At 40.9% G+C, this 15,756-nt stretch overlaps 1 protein-coding gene across 50 annotated transcripts in view; it reads left to right on the top strand.

Moving 5' to 3' along the window:
• LOC102293296 (calcium/calmodulin-dependent protein kinase type II subunit beta) overlaps nucleotides 1-15,290 on the top strand; it is a gene marked incomplete at its 5' end in the record, with an annotated part of 40,736 nt that extends 25,446 nt beyond the window's left edge. For 16 of the 50 annotated variants that reach the window (XM_042216799.1, XM_014331053.2, XM_042216797.1 and 13 more), the window contains 9 exon segments: nucleotides 334-378; nucleotides 2,485-2,533; nucleotides 6,189-6,278; nucleotides 6,898-7,041; nucleotides 7,698-7,874; nucleotides 8,478-8,553; nucleotides 8,643-8,737; nucleotides 9,025-9,258; nucleotides 10,552-15,290. In XM_042216799.1, coding sequence (XP_042072733.1) covers nucleotides 334-378; nucleotides 2,485-2,533; nucleotides 6,189-6,278; nucleotides 6,898-7,041; nucleotides 7,698-7,874; nucleotides 8,478-8,553; nucleotides 8,643-8,737; nucleotides 9,025-9,257 — 909 coding nt within the window. 50 annotated transcript variants of the gene reach the window in all.
• Between the last annotated feature and the right edge of the window lie 466 nt (nucleotides 15,291-15,756).

Here is a 15,756-nt window from a genome sequence, read left to right as displayed (position 1 = left end):
TGTGTGTGTGTGTGTGTGTGTGTGTGTGTGTGTGTGTGTGTGTGTGTGTGTGTGTGTGTGTGTGTACAGGCAACAGAACTGACTCCAAATTACAGTTTTCAGTTCATCCACCCACTCTATGACCTCTCTTTTCTGCCATCCTTAACAAGCACTTTCTCTTCATACAACATTCATGTCACTCTTTCTGGTACACTTGGTTCATTTATATTTACGTTTATGTCAAATTCTGCTCTCTTCCTTTCCCTCCCTCTCTTTCTCTTCCACTTTTTCTTTACTTGCTCTCTTTTATTTCATCTTCCTTCATCTCCCCTCCTCATTTTCCTCTTCCTCCAGGAACCTCAGACAACTGTCATCCATAATCCGGTGGACAGGACAAAGGTATACGTCATTCCCCAGTCCAGACCTCTTCTTTCTCCTGCTCTGTCATTCTCCTCCTCTTCCTTATCTTCTCCTCTCCTTTGATATTTCTTTTCATGCTGCATCTGTGCGAGTGCAACATGGCTTTGTGCACTTGTCTATGTGTGTAACTAAATATTAATCTCAGATAAAAGTCTGTCTGAAGGGAACAGGTGCTAGGTAGCGAATGTTGTTTACCCCAACAACCAAACTTGTGTTAGTCTGCCACCAAGGGGGACCTCAACACACGCATGTATTAGGATTAAGGGAATTCTAACTATACTTAATGTCTAGTCAAGTGAGAATAGTGGCAGTCCTTATAAGCTTAGATGTCATGTTTGAGCTCAGATGTTATATTTTAGCCAATGAATGGAACCTGAGACTGGTGTCTTTGGATCTTTAAGACTGTTATATTCAGCATTCAGCATTGTAATTTATTTATATATATGATATAGGTAAAACTTTTTATTTGCATTATACTGACTGATGGTGTCTTGTTGTACCCTCTCTTACTGTCATATAATCTCTTAAAAGTTGCTGGTGTAACCAGTGTGAATGTGTATGTGTTTATAGCTTGTGCATGAACATGCATGCCTTTGCAGTAAGATCACTTCCTCATAGGCATGACTGAGGTGTTTTTCCCGAGTTGTTATACCCAAAGTGAGAAGTAGCAGAACTTTGTTTGAAAGAGATATTCATGTTTTTTAATAAAGCGCAGTGATCTTTTGATTGTGGGTCAGTTATATGTGTGAAATACAGTACATGACTTTGAATTCTCACTCTCCAAGCTCAAACAGAGGCTATGCAGGAAGGCGATGAAAGTATGTGGAAGATTAGTCTTCAGTGCAGTTTATGTTTTCACACCCACCTGGTTTAAAGAAGCACACTTGACCTCTTTAGCACTTACTCACTCAGCTCTGTCCATCTGGTAAGTTAAGTTTGATAGATTCTGGACTTTGTGAGGCAACAATAAAGAGGAGTCGAGATCAAGTAAATGCGAGGCTTCAATATGTGACCCGAGAAATGAATGTCGCATAAAAGAACAAAGAAAATAAATTCACCATATTTACACAATGAATAGTTTTCAAAGGAGGGACAAACAAAACGAATAAGATGCAGAATGTTACAGGAAACATCTCAATGATTCAAACCAAAGAAAACAAACTGTAGGCGTAATCACACTTTTAATTATATTTCAAATAGTTGACAATCCTTTCCACACTTCTTTCCTTCGCATTCACATGAAAACAGTTTTTCTTTTCGCTCTTCCTCTCCGGTCAGGCCACCAGCTGCTCTTTAAAAGGCTATGTATGAAACCACTTTGGTGCTTTGTGCTCGTGAGGCTGTTAGCACACGTGCATGCTTCTAATGAGGTCACAGAGTCTCTCAACTCTTCATGCAGGGGAATTTAGGCCCATTTAATCTTCTAATTGGAAATGAGAAACTCCTCCTCTGGCAAAAGCCTAAGAAGAGGGAGACAGCCAGCCAGGCAGGCAAGCAGGCAGACGGGTAGATGATTAGATTTGAGGGATGCAGCCCCTGATTAAGATGACAACATATCGCCCTGTGAGAATCTGTTCTGTCTACTAGCATTATTGAAATGGAAAGCAGTTTCTGTCAGTTTTAGCATGATATAAGTGCTCCCACTGAAGCAAAGGCATCATTTGTCCACTTGGCGCAGTACACAGATAGGACGAAGCTGCATGAGTAGAAGAAAAGAGGTTTGAGGGTAAAAAGGTTAAATATAGACTGACACTTTTAAGTTTTTGAATTGTTAATGCAAAAACAATTAAACAAATAATAGTTACAAAGGCTGGATGATAGTAACTAACGTATTTGCAGTTCGATTTTGTGTTTTGCTTATGAACTAAATCCACAGTAAGTAACTGGTCTTGGTGTATTTTATGCTGTTTTGGGTTTGTAAAGACATGACATGGCAACATAGGGTGCCCCCTGCTGGCCAGTCTTGTGTCTGTGTACATCAAGTCTCATTGCCCTTCTTGTGACGTCCCTCTTCATGTGCATTCAGCGCGAATGTGTGCCCTGTCATGGCCGAACCTTAGCTAACTGTTTATCTCTGATCTCCAGGAATCGTCGGACAGCAGCAACACCACTGTGGAGGACGAAGATGTGAAAGGTAAGACTGCAAATAAAAGGAGAAGCTGTTTGCTCCGAATGAAAAGTCACAACACTCCAGGGGTCTTGACCAGTTTTGGATCATCACTTGACATTTCCAGGCTTTTGTTTGTCACTGCAGTCAGTCAGTGAACAACTTGTGTGACAGCTGAACTTAATGTGCATCTAGTAATCAAAAATTTCAGGAGCCAGAAAAGTAAGTTTTTAAACAACAGAAACACTAAAACTGTTCATTACAAGGCGATGACAACCGTGTGACAGCGCACTTTAATGGAATATGTTGGAGATTTGGCTGATTGCCTTTCAGTTGTTAAGTTCTCAGCTTCATAATGGTGGATTTTGACAGGCTCTGTTATTGCTCTTTAGTTGCTGGGAAAATGGATTCTCCTTGCGGTGAAAGCTGCTCTTTGTTACTGACATAATTGTACCTGAATGAATGCCTCTTTATGAAATTGCTACAATTTTTAAAAGCTTGAAAATTACAGTCAAATGTACTGAGGGTCTAGGGAGGCTCTTAATACTTACATGCTCTGCTTTGCATGAGCTTCTCTTGTTTATTAGACTGTGTTATCACGAGCCTTGGGGCAGAAATGTTTTTTTGATGCCAACTGCTGACAAACTCTCATGCGACCGGCTTTGTCTTCATAGTGGCTTCGAGTGGACTGAAGAGCGTAATGACTGGATTTATTTAAAATTCTGTTGCTTTGCAGAAGGCTGAGCAGCACATGCTATATGTACTAAAAGGGTTATTGTTTAAAAAGAGTCCTACATGCACATCATGTGCGGTGCACATGCAGTAGATGAGCTCTAATTTAGTCATCTGGCTCACGTCTAACCTCTTACTGATTCCTCACGGAGCTCTATAATGAAGACATGTATGGTTATGATTTTGTGTGTTTGAGATGTGAGACGAGGGCTGTGAAATGTAAGAGGCCTTGTAATGCTGTTGTGGTTTGGCTCAAAAGTGTTTGGCTGAAATCTTAATACTGAGGAGCACACACCCCTTAAATACCAACATGCCTGTGTGGGGTGTCAGCTTTTGGAGCTGTGTAGTTGTGGCTGTGTGTGCGTGTGTCACTTGGCTAGTGTTGCGAGAGAGGAAAAAAACACTCTTTCAAAGGCGTATCACACATATCAGCAAATAACTCCACAAAGTGTTTTTGTGTCTAGCCTTTTGTGTCCACTCGGTGTGTGTTTTTCTCTTGTGTTACTGTGAAAGCATAATTTCAGCTTATCTATACCAACACACTCAAACACCCCTGTTCTCCACATCTCAGCTGAGTACAATGCATCTAAATCGGGTCATGAATGTCTCATTTTGGTGCCAAGCATACAGAACAGGATGTGCGCTTCCATCTCCTCCTCCTCATCGTCCTCCTCCTCCTCCCTATAGAGGTTTTGCTGCTATGTCACAAATTCCCTAGCAACCGCAGAAGAGCCATCATGTAGGTCTCGTAGAAAAAAAAATGTTGGAAACAGTACTCCAAATGCTTTTATTATAGTTGCTTATTACCTCTGCCAAGGAAGCGATGTGATCGGGGCGTTTGCCAGCACAAAACTTGCTCCAACTTGCTGGATTTGAATTAAAATTTTAGCACCAAGTTGGGAGTGATTAGTGTTTCGAGTTAATGCATCCTAAAAGTTTTTCAAAAGAAGATTTAACCTTTTCTTCATATATTCAAAAAGACCTATTAAGTTGAAATAAGAAAAGTTGGGAGACATTATCTCGATGTTCTAGAGGAAATATCAAAAATTGATCCTGATCCAGATATCCTCCTGGAGCCAGGAGATCGGTTCATACAGAGGTGTGCAGTTTAGGATTCATGTTACTGTGATGGCTCTGAAGTCAATTAATGTGTTGTACTAAATGATACATGAAACTAATTTATTATTGAGACCATAAAATCAGTAGAAATGTGTTTATTGAAGTCATAAATCAAGCGAGAAGTAATTTTATCGTACATTTCTCCAGTCACTCTTTTTATAAACAGAGGTGTAGCACCCGGCTGGCTGTCAAGAAGGGTGCAGGTTTAGTCTTTTTAATCTATCAGTTTTTAAAAAAAAAAAATTGATGCAGTTCCAGTAAATTTGGTCTTTTGGCGCTTTGATTAATTTGTCTGAAATCTTTCAGCGAACTGATTGGAAGTGTTTCTGTACTGCACCTTAGTCAAATTGTCATCCAATGTCAAATGATGTGCCTAAACGTTAGCATTAAAACAAACGTTATGAAGGTAGGGCATCTTGACAGAACATTGTATCGCCTGGAAAAACTTTATGCACAAAGGAAGTACTGTATACTACTGTACTTTTCCTGCATCATCCCCCTACTCTAAATTGGAGCGCCACCACCCCACCCCTCTGGCAGAAGTGGAGGGGGCTAGGACACCTTTGGATGGAAGTCTGGGCTAAAGGGAGAGGTGTCTAAACTTAGCACCAGTGGCAGGAAACCGAGACGGAGCTCCCGGAGAGGTGTTAAAGACAAACCGCTCGGCTAGCGCCACCCTTGGATAGCAATAGTTTGAGGGCTCTTAGGGAGCTAACACTCAGATTGCTCAGAGAAAACTACAAGAACCAGGTGAGTGTGGCGTGTTTGGTTGGAGTAGTTTGTCTCTCGCTTGGCTTTATAGGATCTTCTTGTGAGGTCAGTGCTCGACAGCTGGCTTGTAACCCAACACCTGCACTGGCCTTCAGAGCATCTGAGTACATATCTGTTTTGTTAGCCTCAATAAGTCTGTAGAAGCGAATATGTTGCATGCAGCTTTCTGAGGGCTGATTGCTGTTTTCAGTCATTAATTTACATGTTTTTGTGTTAGAATTTGAAGGGTTATTGGGTGTTAATTTAATAATCCCAGTATTCTTCTTATTTGACATCTGTTGAATTAACTGTCCATCGCTGGAATATTTATGCTCTGCACTTCCGAGATATCGCTTGTCAGTCACCTACTGTTGGTTGCACACTGACAGATTTTTCTTGGTTTTCCCTCATTATACTTGGTTTCTGTACTTAGCACAACTAATTTTAGTGATAACAGAAAAATGTCAAAATTACTGTTGCAGAAGGTGTGGATTGTTTAATAGTTGGTCTGTGAATTTCATGTAATTGTGTTTGAGTGGGTGTACTTCCAGTGGCAGCAAATTCCTTGTTTCCCTGCAGGGGCCTTTTCTTTCCCTCTATTTGTCAATGAGTTGTTCGCGTGCCAGCTGATTAAACAGACAAGCGATAATGAGTAACATCCAACTCTCTCTCATTATCATCATGGCCATCACTGTTGTCATCATCCGTCCTCTGCTTACTGGCAAGACTCCCATTAAAGTCTCAGTAAAACCTCTCATGCAGCGGCAGCCGCAGTTGTAAATCCTGCCAAAATGGAGTCATTAACTGAGATAACGAGAAAAAAGCTTCTTTTTTTTCCCCTCTTGCTCAATCTATTGACAGACTGCTGTGCCAAATAGTAGCAGTAATTTTTCTGAAAAAGTAAAGACAGACTGCGCTCATCACATTCATCTGCCCCCTTCATGCCATCTCATATGTAGTTCCAACCGTTCCTCACTGGGACATTTCTGTGTTTTTGTGTGCAAAGTATGAATATGGCTCTCATCTCTTTTGTGATTGGTGTCACTCTATATATATATATGTGTGTGTGTGTGTGTGTTAGGGAAGAGCTTAGACAACAGCTCGCTTAAGGCGCAGTCCAGCACAAGCTCCCAACCTGATAGCTCTCAGAGCTCCTCAGCTGCTGTGCACTGTAAGTCAGCATGGCCGCCAAATGCCTATAACGCATTCAAAAAGTTGACTAAATCACTTTCTGCGTGTTTTGCTTGTATTAAAAACAGTCCTCGCTTATATTAAAAGCATGCATCTGCTGCTGTGTAGAGCCACTAAAGCCTTGTCTCTATTTCTGCATCAGTCTGAAATTAACAACTTAAATACAGAAAAGAGAAAAGTTCTATAAACCACCAGAGTGCTCTGTAGCATATCGCTCCTCTACCGTCCCTTCCTCCCACCTTGTGCCACCTACACCACATAGGATTAGGACAACTCTTTGCCTCCCTCAATTGGATGTTCATGGAATAACAACACAATGCGACTGCTTTCCAGTTCTTGGCATGAACCCAGTCTTATGTTTCTTTCACTGTCTTTGTTTGAGTTTAACTTTGTCTTGAAGAGCTCTGATAATGTAGTCAGCACCATAGCGCTACATCAAATGATGTGTCATTTGATATATTCATGTAAATAAATATAGATCTTTTTTTTTTCACATTAGTCTGAGAGGACTGCTTGTCTTAGTGCTCTCCTAGACAAACTTTCATTCATGCGGTTACATTTAAGTGTCATTCCTCATGTTCCTCCGTTCCTAAATTCAGCTGCCGCAAAGTTCGCTGACCTGCTGGGCTCAGTGCGTAGGGGATCAGGGCCCGTAGCTGACGGAGAAGGGAGAGCCAACACTCCACCTCCCTCTGCCCTCTCTGCCCCCTCCCCTCCACACACCCCGGTAGTCCCCATGCAGAGTAAGTAGAAAAGAGCGACAACAGACAGAGAAAACTAAATGAGAAATATGTGTATAAGTTAGCATCTTCCTCTTGCTCTCATTTATTGCCAAGATGATGCATGAAAAGATGCACTGATACTGATCTGATTTTCATGTGCTATTTTGGGAAAGATGAGGAGGAATTAAAACTGCTGTTTTTTCACAGCTGTTTTCTGGATATTTCTGTAGTCCCTTTAACAGTTTTAAAAATAACCTTTATAGTTGCAGGAGAGATATAAATAAAGCTTATCCGTCTAAAGCGACCTCAAAATGCAGTCTCAAAATATATGCCTTTCACACATTTAATTAATTATTTAAATAAATGTGCACTTTAACATGTCAGACTGATGATAAATCATTCTTAAGACTTTATGTGTAATCTTGCCGTACAAAGGCAGCTAAACCTTGCAGATCTATGATGGTCTATGATTGCCTGTAAAATTACTTTGTATAATTTAAGTTCACTGTACTGTTATAGTGAACTATAGTTCCTGAAGGGATTTCCTTGTTTATTCATTCCTCTCTTCTCCTTGTCTCTACCACCTTCTGACAATGTTTTTAATCTGTTTCTATGCGTTCCTCCATCACCCATCCACCCATCCACCCATCCATCCATCTTGCCTGGACTGCACTCAGTGTCTCGGCTCACAGACCTGGTAAGCAGCGTTCGCAGGGCGCCGGCGGCCCCTGCGCCCGAAGTCGATGCCGCGCCGGCGCCGGTACCTAGTGCCAGGCCTACCCCTCCACATGCACACACCACTTCCCCACCTCCCCCTCACTCCCCCTCCAGCCCTCCCCTGTCTTCCTCCCAGAGTGAGTACTGAGTGAGCCAAACCCCAACCCTGCGCATGGTATCCAGTCAGGAGCCCTTATCAAATGACGTGTTAGGATTTCACAGGGCGCCTGTTTGGTAGTTTGTGTTCTGATTGTGCGAACAGGTGTATATGGAGTGAAGTACTTTGTGTTTAATGTGATGCACTTTACTTCTGAGCCTTATTAACCTCCTGTGTGCTGCGGCACAGAGAGCACCGCTAACAGCACAGAGAATCTGTGTGTGCTGACTCACTGTTATGCCCTTAAATATATAGGTGACACGGTTTGTGGTGATATAAAGAGAAGCCTGGTGTGTGCTCATGTTAAGGTGTGTTTGACAGTGTCCAGGATCACATGATCACCCGGCCTCTTGTATGTGTCTCTGTGGCGTGTATGAATTAACCTGCTGCTGCTACACTTTGCTCATTGATTTATTTTCTCAGTTTTTCTAGCGTAGCTGGTGCGCTAACTGCCTTTGCCGGAGCATCTGTTTGGTGTAAATGAGTTAAAACTGTGTTTAAATGACCTGAAGTTAAATGAGCTAACATTGATGGCTCTTGTGTTTGCCTCTGAATAACTTTTGCTCGTACATGTTCACTGCAGCACGCAAGCAAGAAATTATCAAGATAACCGAACAGCTGATAGAGGCCATCAACAACGGAGACTTTGAGGCATACGCGTGAGTCTCTTTTTGTATGTACTATGTCGTTTCTGTGGTTTAAAGTTAGTGTTTGGCATCTTTAAAATGCGCTCATGTGTGCTCTTCAGTAAGATCTGCGACCCTGGACTGACTTCATTTGAGCCGGAGGCCCTCGGCAACCTGGTAGAGGGAATGGATTTCCACAGATTCTACTTTGAGAACCGTAAGATTAATAGATACATTTGATGAAAAGCATATTTGCCTAAACCACAAACAGAGATTAATACAGACGAATGCTCCACGGCAGCGCTTACATTTACACTTGGATGAGTGTGTACTGGTAACACAATATGTGCTTTTGTATGTTTACCTACTTTTTTCCTGCTTCCTGGTATTGTGAATGAATTTCCATTGATATAACTAAATTGAATCATCAGTAGTAACACTGGTCCTGTCATTATTGTAGTTGTGCCATCGTATTTGATGACGTTGTCTTCATCATCCTTTCAGTTTTGGCTAAGAACAGCAAGCCGATCCACACCACCATCCTGAACCCCCATGTGCACCTGATCGGCGAGGATGCAGCCTGCATCGCCTACATCCGCCTGACTCAGTTTGTTGACGGCCAGGGTCGGCCGCGGTCCAGCCAGTCAGAGGAGACTCGCGTCTGGCATCGCAGAGACAGCAAGTGGCAGAACATCCACTTCCACTGCTCAGGCGCACCAGCTGCGCCACTCCAGTAAGGTATGGACTGAGTAAGCTGAAAGCAGAAGGATCTGTTCCAGTTCCATGTGTATTTTCTTGGACTTTACCAGTGTACCTTTACATGATTGATAGTTTAAGTTAAAAAAGGATTTTTTTAAAAACTGCATCTTGGTGCACCTCCTGGGCTCTGAATCAAGCTGTTTCTCTTACTCTAAGCCAAATTCCTTGTGATTGGCCGCCCCTCATAAATGTAAAGTTGAAACAGTAGATGCTCACAGCTCTCATTGACACTCTCTTTGAAATAATGCAGAGCCAAGAGCAGAAGAAAAGTATTGAGTACTCAAAGTATTCCTGAGCTTTTGCTCACCTGTTATATGCTGAACCTGTTATGCCAAAGTGAATTGATATCAGCACGCACCTCTGTATATTTTCAACTGGAAATAAAGAAAAAGACCCTTAATCATTTTGATATGAACAGCTCTTTATATAACCAGACTGATTTTTTTTTAATCCTTGGGTGCATTTTGGTTTGTTCTCTTTGATTGTTTATACTGTTTAATAGTAGAAAGGGTAAGCAGCTTGGCTATTCTAAGCATAATCAGCTGCTTTTGTAGTCTGTACGTTATATCTGAGAGCTGTCTCTCTCTACTAGGTCGTTTTGACACATACAATCCAGCCCTGATGTTTTCCAGGACTTAGTCAAGAGAGGTGCATGTGAGAATCCACATCATATCAGATTTACCGATGTGCAAACTAAGTGCAGTGGTGTGATGTGTGCTGCTTTCTGCACGCTCTGTCCAGGCAGCTCCCTCCGTATTTTCATTAGTGTGAACACATCCGAAGCAGGCTATTTCCTGCTGTGGGCTACACATTATGTGAGAAAGGACAAAATATTCCAACCTGATTCTCCTAAAATGTATAAACATTCTTGTGTCGAAACTGCAAGATGTGCATGCTTGTTAGTCGCCTTTCAACCGCACAGCTTCCTGGAACAAAGTGTGATGTTCGATTGGATCAATGTGGCAATAGTAGTAACAGGCTGGTGCATTCACTAATAACACGTGGGCATCGTGTGTGCTGCCTCCTGCGTGCTATATCCATATATTATTCAGGGCAGATGCATCAGAAGTGGCTATTTCCTGTTGTGTGCTACATGTGAGAAACAGCTGAGGAAAATATTCCAGCTCGATTCGACTAACAGTTGTTATGAATCCACTAAATCCATTTACCAGTGTTTTAAAGCCATTTTTTAAATTATGTATGTGTGTGACACTTTGATTTGTGTAATTATTTAATGTTCAGGGTGTTTTTGTTGTTGTTTTTCCTTCTCAGGGTTAAGTGCTGTAGTTTCATCTGTCAGGAGTGCTCTGCTGGAGAGAGGAGGAGGCAGAGGAGGAGGATGAGGAAGGGGTGAAAGAACACGTCCAGCAGTGGTCTGGGAGCTCTTTGTCCTCCAACAACAAACTGGACGCCCGGCCTCAACCCCCTCCCAGCATGCATCTCTTCTTTTACTACTACTGCCCCCTGTTTGTCACCTGTCCTACCGCACCTTCTGACAACTGTCGAACAGCAGCAGCGTCCTTCATCCCTCACGACTTCCTCTTCTTCCCTCCGGCACGCTGGGTGTTTGATGGGGGTGGGGGTGTTTTTCAGCACTGGGTGTGATTCCTTCCTGTGGTCTTTTGTGACACCAACCCTCTTGTCCTCCTGTGAATCCACACTTGTGCGACATAAACACTGCACTGGAAATACAGTATGTAAAGTTTTAAGTAAAATCTATTATCATTACTCTATTATTATGATTATTATTATAATTATTATTACACATTTGCAATTGTATATGTAATTTGTATAATTCAGATGATGCCAGTGGTTTTTAGAGTTAAAGAAAATCGTTTTTTTCTCTATCTTTTTAAGGAAGCATGTCCCCCTGCCCCATATTTACAGTGGCTGTTTTTTATTGTGGCTATTAAGTGGAAATGATATTGGCAGTTTTTGTAATTTGCTTCTTGTATGTTAGCTATAACAGTGTGCCCAAACTCATGGTTAACATGTTTTTGATTGTGCGTTTGCAGTTTTATTTTTTAATGTTATTTTAATTGTATTTTCTTTTTTGTTCTTCTTTTTTTTTTTTTTTTTTTTTTTTTTTTTTTTTTTTGGAAGGGGTGCGTCTGATGGGCGTCCATGTAGAGATCGAGCCCTGAAGTGTGTGTATGGGTGTGCTGAGTAAGTGCATGTTAGTCCAGTCACGATAAGTCGGTACAGTTGGAGGAACTTGTCGTTTCTCCCTTGCTGCAAAGTAAAAGACAGGAGAACAGGTTTGCTTAACTGGGCTTCAAATCAAAGCAAACAGCATGCAGCAGGAGTGCTACTTTCCAACACCGGTGACGCCCTAATCTCGGACTGTCTGAGCTGATGGGTGTAAAACGAAGCAGTAACAAGAACATGGACATGAAGAGGTTTGTCTCTGTGACCAGGATGCTTGATTCTAGAGGGATGTATCAAGCTGTTGTAAGAAAAATGTGTCACGGTGAAACCTCTGCTCCAATGAAGGCTATTCATTGCTGGTATTTGAAAAAACACAGATGATTAGGAATGGTTATAAAGTAACTGAAGCTGAGTACATCATAGTGCCTGTTGCCTCTTAGGTTGTTATAAATAATTTCTTTTGATGGGATAATTTGGCTTCTTTCAGGTGAATTATATGAGGCATTTATTCACATTCAGTATATTACTTACACTAGATCGAGGTCAGCAGGCGGCTAGCTTGGTGAAGCAGGGAGGAGTACTTTTATAGAGGCTGTATTGTACTGGGCTCGATTAACAGCAAAACCCAGTTAAAAGAAATTAAAGTTTGCATTATAATTTAGAATATTTCCCAAAAGCTCAAAAATCAAAAAAAAAATTAATTTGCTGCACGACAAATAATAATAATGTTCCTGCGACTGAAACTTTACAGTGTTGAAGAAACGCTTGTAGAGTTTCAGGAGAATAACTCACGGCAAGAAACTCAATGTGAATTGGAACAAAGTGCTGTACTAACTTAAATTATTAATGGATTTCAAGACTTTCAAACAGGTTAGAAAGGACCACAATTTATTAAACAATATCAGATATATGTATTTCATCTTATAGTGACCATCTTGTGAAGGTGAATGTGTTTTGTTATAACCAATAATGAATCAGATATGCTGAATATTATTATAGCGTACAGATAATTTGTTCTGAAATAGTCTGGTCAGGGTTGCTTTGACGTGCTGTTTCCTAAACCTTGCTTCTCTCACGAATCTCTGTGAATGCTGGTTCAGCCTTCACCCCACCTGGAGATGGTTTTATTTTCTGGTCAGTGGTGCAGAAAAGGTGTTTGGCAGAGAGATGGGATGTTGGGCGAGTCCTGCTGTTTGCTAGGCGACAGCTGAATATCAGAGCTCTGTGGTCTTTCCTGAACGTGTGAGGTATTTTTAAGTTCCAAAAATCTCGGTGAAAAACAGCAGGTCCTTTTTCCCCCCCACTCAAAATGACAAAAGCAGTCAGCACATTGAAGAAAGGATCCCGGTAGATGTTTGAGCTTTCTCACTTCCAGAGCCACAGCACAGCACGCTGGTGCTGCAGCTTCGTCTAAACGAAGCACACGCAGATCAGCGTAACGCCCATATCAGCGATGAAGAATGAAGGCTGCGTTTGGCTGGGCGTGTGCATTTTGCTAGTCTTTTGCCACAGGTGCAATATTTATGTGAGTGTGTCTGCACGCATGTACATAGGTTGCTTTCAGTGTGTATTCTTTACAAGCCTGGGAGGATATTTTGGAAGTGTGTGCCGTGTGGATGATGAAATGAGAAGGCTTTTTTTTTTTTCGGAGGACACATCAGTCCCCTGCCTTCAGCCCAGGACTGTTTTCATCTGCTTTCTTTCATGTGTTTTTTTTTCTTTTTTTCATGCTTTTACTCTGTTATTTTGGTTTGTTTGTGTTACAGTAAAGTGTTATCAGCTTTTTATGATATAAAGTGCTTGTGCCAGAGGTGGCAGGACTGAACGGATGGACTTTGCAGCACTGAAAACTGATTTTGTGGAGGTTTGACTTTTCATCAGCTCCACTTTACTTTGCTCATCCACCATTGGCTGCCTTCACATTTGTCTCGCCCCTATTGGTCAGACCAAGATAGAAAAAGACCGCTCAGTCGTCTTGGTGAACAGTCCTCAGGTTTTAATTTATTTTGAATATTTATTTATTTATTGTAGTCGACATTTTTACTGTGCTTTTTTTTTTTTCTTTTCCTATTGTACAAATCATGCACTTGTGCAAGTGCTGTCTGCAGTTGTTTAAAGAGACGATGCTTCATGTATAAACATGACTGCTTTTAAATGGATAGTACACCCAATCTGCATTCTGCATGTGTTTTTGTGTAACGACCAACATGGTGGAAATGACTTTTGCTTTTTCTGCTGTTTTTCTTCTGCAGATTTACATTTTTTGCTGTTTTACGTTGTCCATTTTTTCCTTCTACTTAATGTCATTACCACTTTTACAGAGTGGGATACATGTTTGCTTTGAAATTCATATGATACAGGACTGTATTTTGTGTGAACTGTCCCACCCAACACTTCGCCTTTTTGATAAGATGGTGAAGATTTTGTCAGATTAACTTTTTTTTTTTTCTTGCAGTAAACAACAGAGATGTTGTATCATACTTGTGTCTCATCTAGTAATGATTTTCATGTCTAGTTCAGCCTGTTCTAATACTCAAAGGTCAAAGGTTACCTTTGACCACACATATGTGCGTGACCGTGCTAACATGACCCCCTCCCTCCAGAAAAAGAAGAAAAAGCAGCATGTACAGTACAAAGGTGTCGTTCTTCTGTTCTTCTTTGTGTGTTTCTAAACTTTAAAATCATGATGAGATTCACATATTTAAAATGAAGGAGTTCACAGTATTACACAACTGCAACTAACAAGCAGAGTAGCTGGCCTTTTTTTCCTTGCATGACAGTCAACAGGACACTTGTTTTTACTTGTTTTTACTTGTTTTTTGGTGTTTTTCTTTTTATTTGGGTTCATTTTCTACTGAATGCTGGTATACTCGACCTTTCTCTCTCTATTTTCTCAGCTTTTTAAGTGCATATAACTATTTTTGTCTCCAGATGATATAATGAAGATGATTATAATGATAAGGAATATTATATATAGATTATAGAACTGAGGATGACTATGAGGAAGTTGACAGTTATGATGATGATGATGTGATGATGATTATTTGGCATGCTTCTCTATGGGGCTCTGTGTTGCCAGTGCAGACTGGCTGCCTTTTGTACATAGCTGAGTGACCGTCAGCACCAAGAGTCAGTGCTGCTTCAAAGAGTAAAGATGCTCCAGCAGGGGGCGCTGTCACACAAAATAAAGCACAAACGCACACTGACGGCAGCTTGATGCTTCTAATGTAGCTGCAGAATAACTTTAGATCAAACAGACAATCCAGTCAGAGACATCAGCAGTTCATCAGTGTAGAAGAAGAACCAGCTTCCATTCAGATTATTGATCAGAGCTGCACAGTTAGGACTAAAATGAAACTGATGCCTCTAATAAATCATCATCTGTAAGAATCATCAAAGGTGAAATAAGGAACAGTGATTCATTGTGCAGCCCTGCATATAAACTACATGAAGTGTCCTCCTCTTGAGGCCACTGTGAGCTCTGCTGCCTTCCTGTTATTTAGTCAGATGAAGCATCACTGAGATGAGCTGGAGCCACTCTGAACTTCTGCCATCTTCTTTTTACAGTCACTGACTGAGCTGCACTGACAACACTGAGCCGGCTTCTCTTCATAGGGTGTCTTTCACTCTTTCCCCACTCTCTCTGTTTCCAACCTTGTTCCATCATTTCTCTGCAGTTGGCTCTTTCTACTTTTCCTTTGTCTCTTTTTGTCACTTTGGGTTTCTTCTGTATAATAATATTAATCCTCTAGTTCTCTGATTCTTCTGATTATTGCTCTGTTCTCTTACGTGCTTCACGTGTTTCTCTAACTTCAATAAAATGTGTTAAGGTGTTATCAATAAAATGACAGTTTAAATAGAAAGTTCAGCGTCCTTCTGTGTTTACAGACACATCAGACAGGCTTTGATATATTTAACTGACAGAAAAAAACAGGAGATTAATGAACTTGTTTTTCTGATATTTTCACAATTTTTGTTCATCAGGAGAAAAACTTGAACTCCACAGTTAATAAGACTAATTAGTATCAAATACAAATACAGAGGAAATGTTCTCAGCTTCAGTATTTATATCAAGACTTGCCTGATGAGGTTTTCATTGAGACTCAAAATGTTCAGTGTTTTCATTATAACATCTTCAGTGAGTTTTGTAAATCCTCCATGCAACAATAATAATTAAAAAGACTCAAATTGCTTTCAAATACAGCAGGTGTCCAAAAAAGAAGAAAAAAACATTATTTTTAGTGTTTCAGCCACTGAAACAACCAAAAGATGAACTAGTCAAATTGTTATTTCAAGGGTTTTTGATCACTTTTAGTCGCTCCAAATCAC

Source organism: Haplochromis burtoni, unplaced genomic scaffold, assembly GCF_018398535.1.
Source record: "Haplochromis burtoni strain Fernald_Lab_line unplaced genomic scaffold, NCSU_Asbu1 Contig_1264, whole genome shotgun sequence".
NCBI classification, from domain to species: domain Eukaryota; kingdom Metazoa; phylum Chordata; class Actinopteri; order Cichliformes; family Cichlidae; genus Haplochromis; species Haplochromis burtoni.
This window is presented reverse-complemented; position numbering and strand designations above follow the sequence as displayed.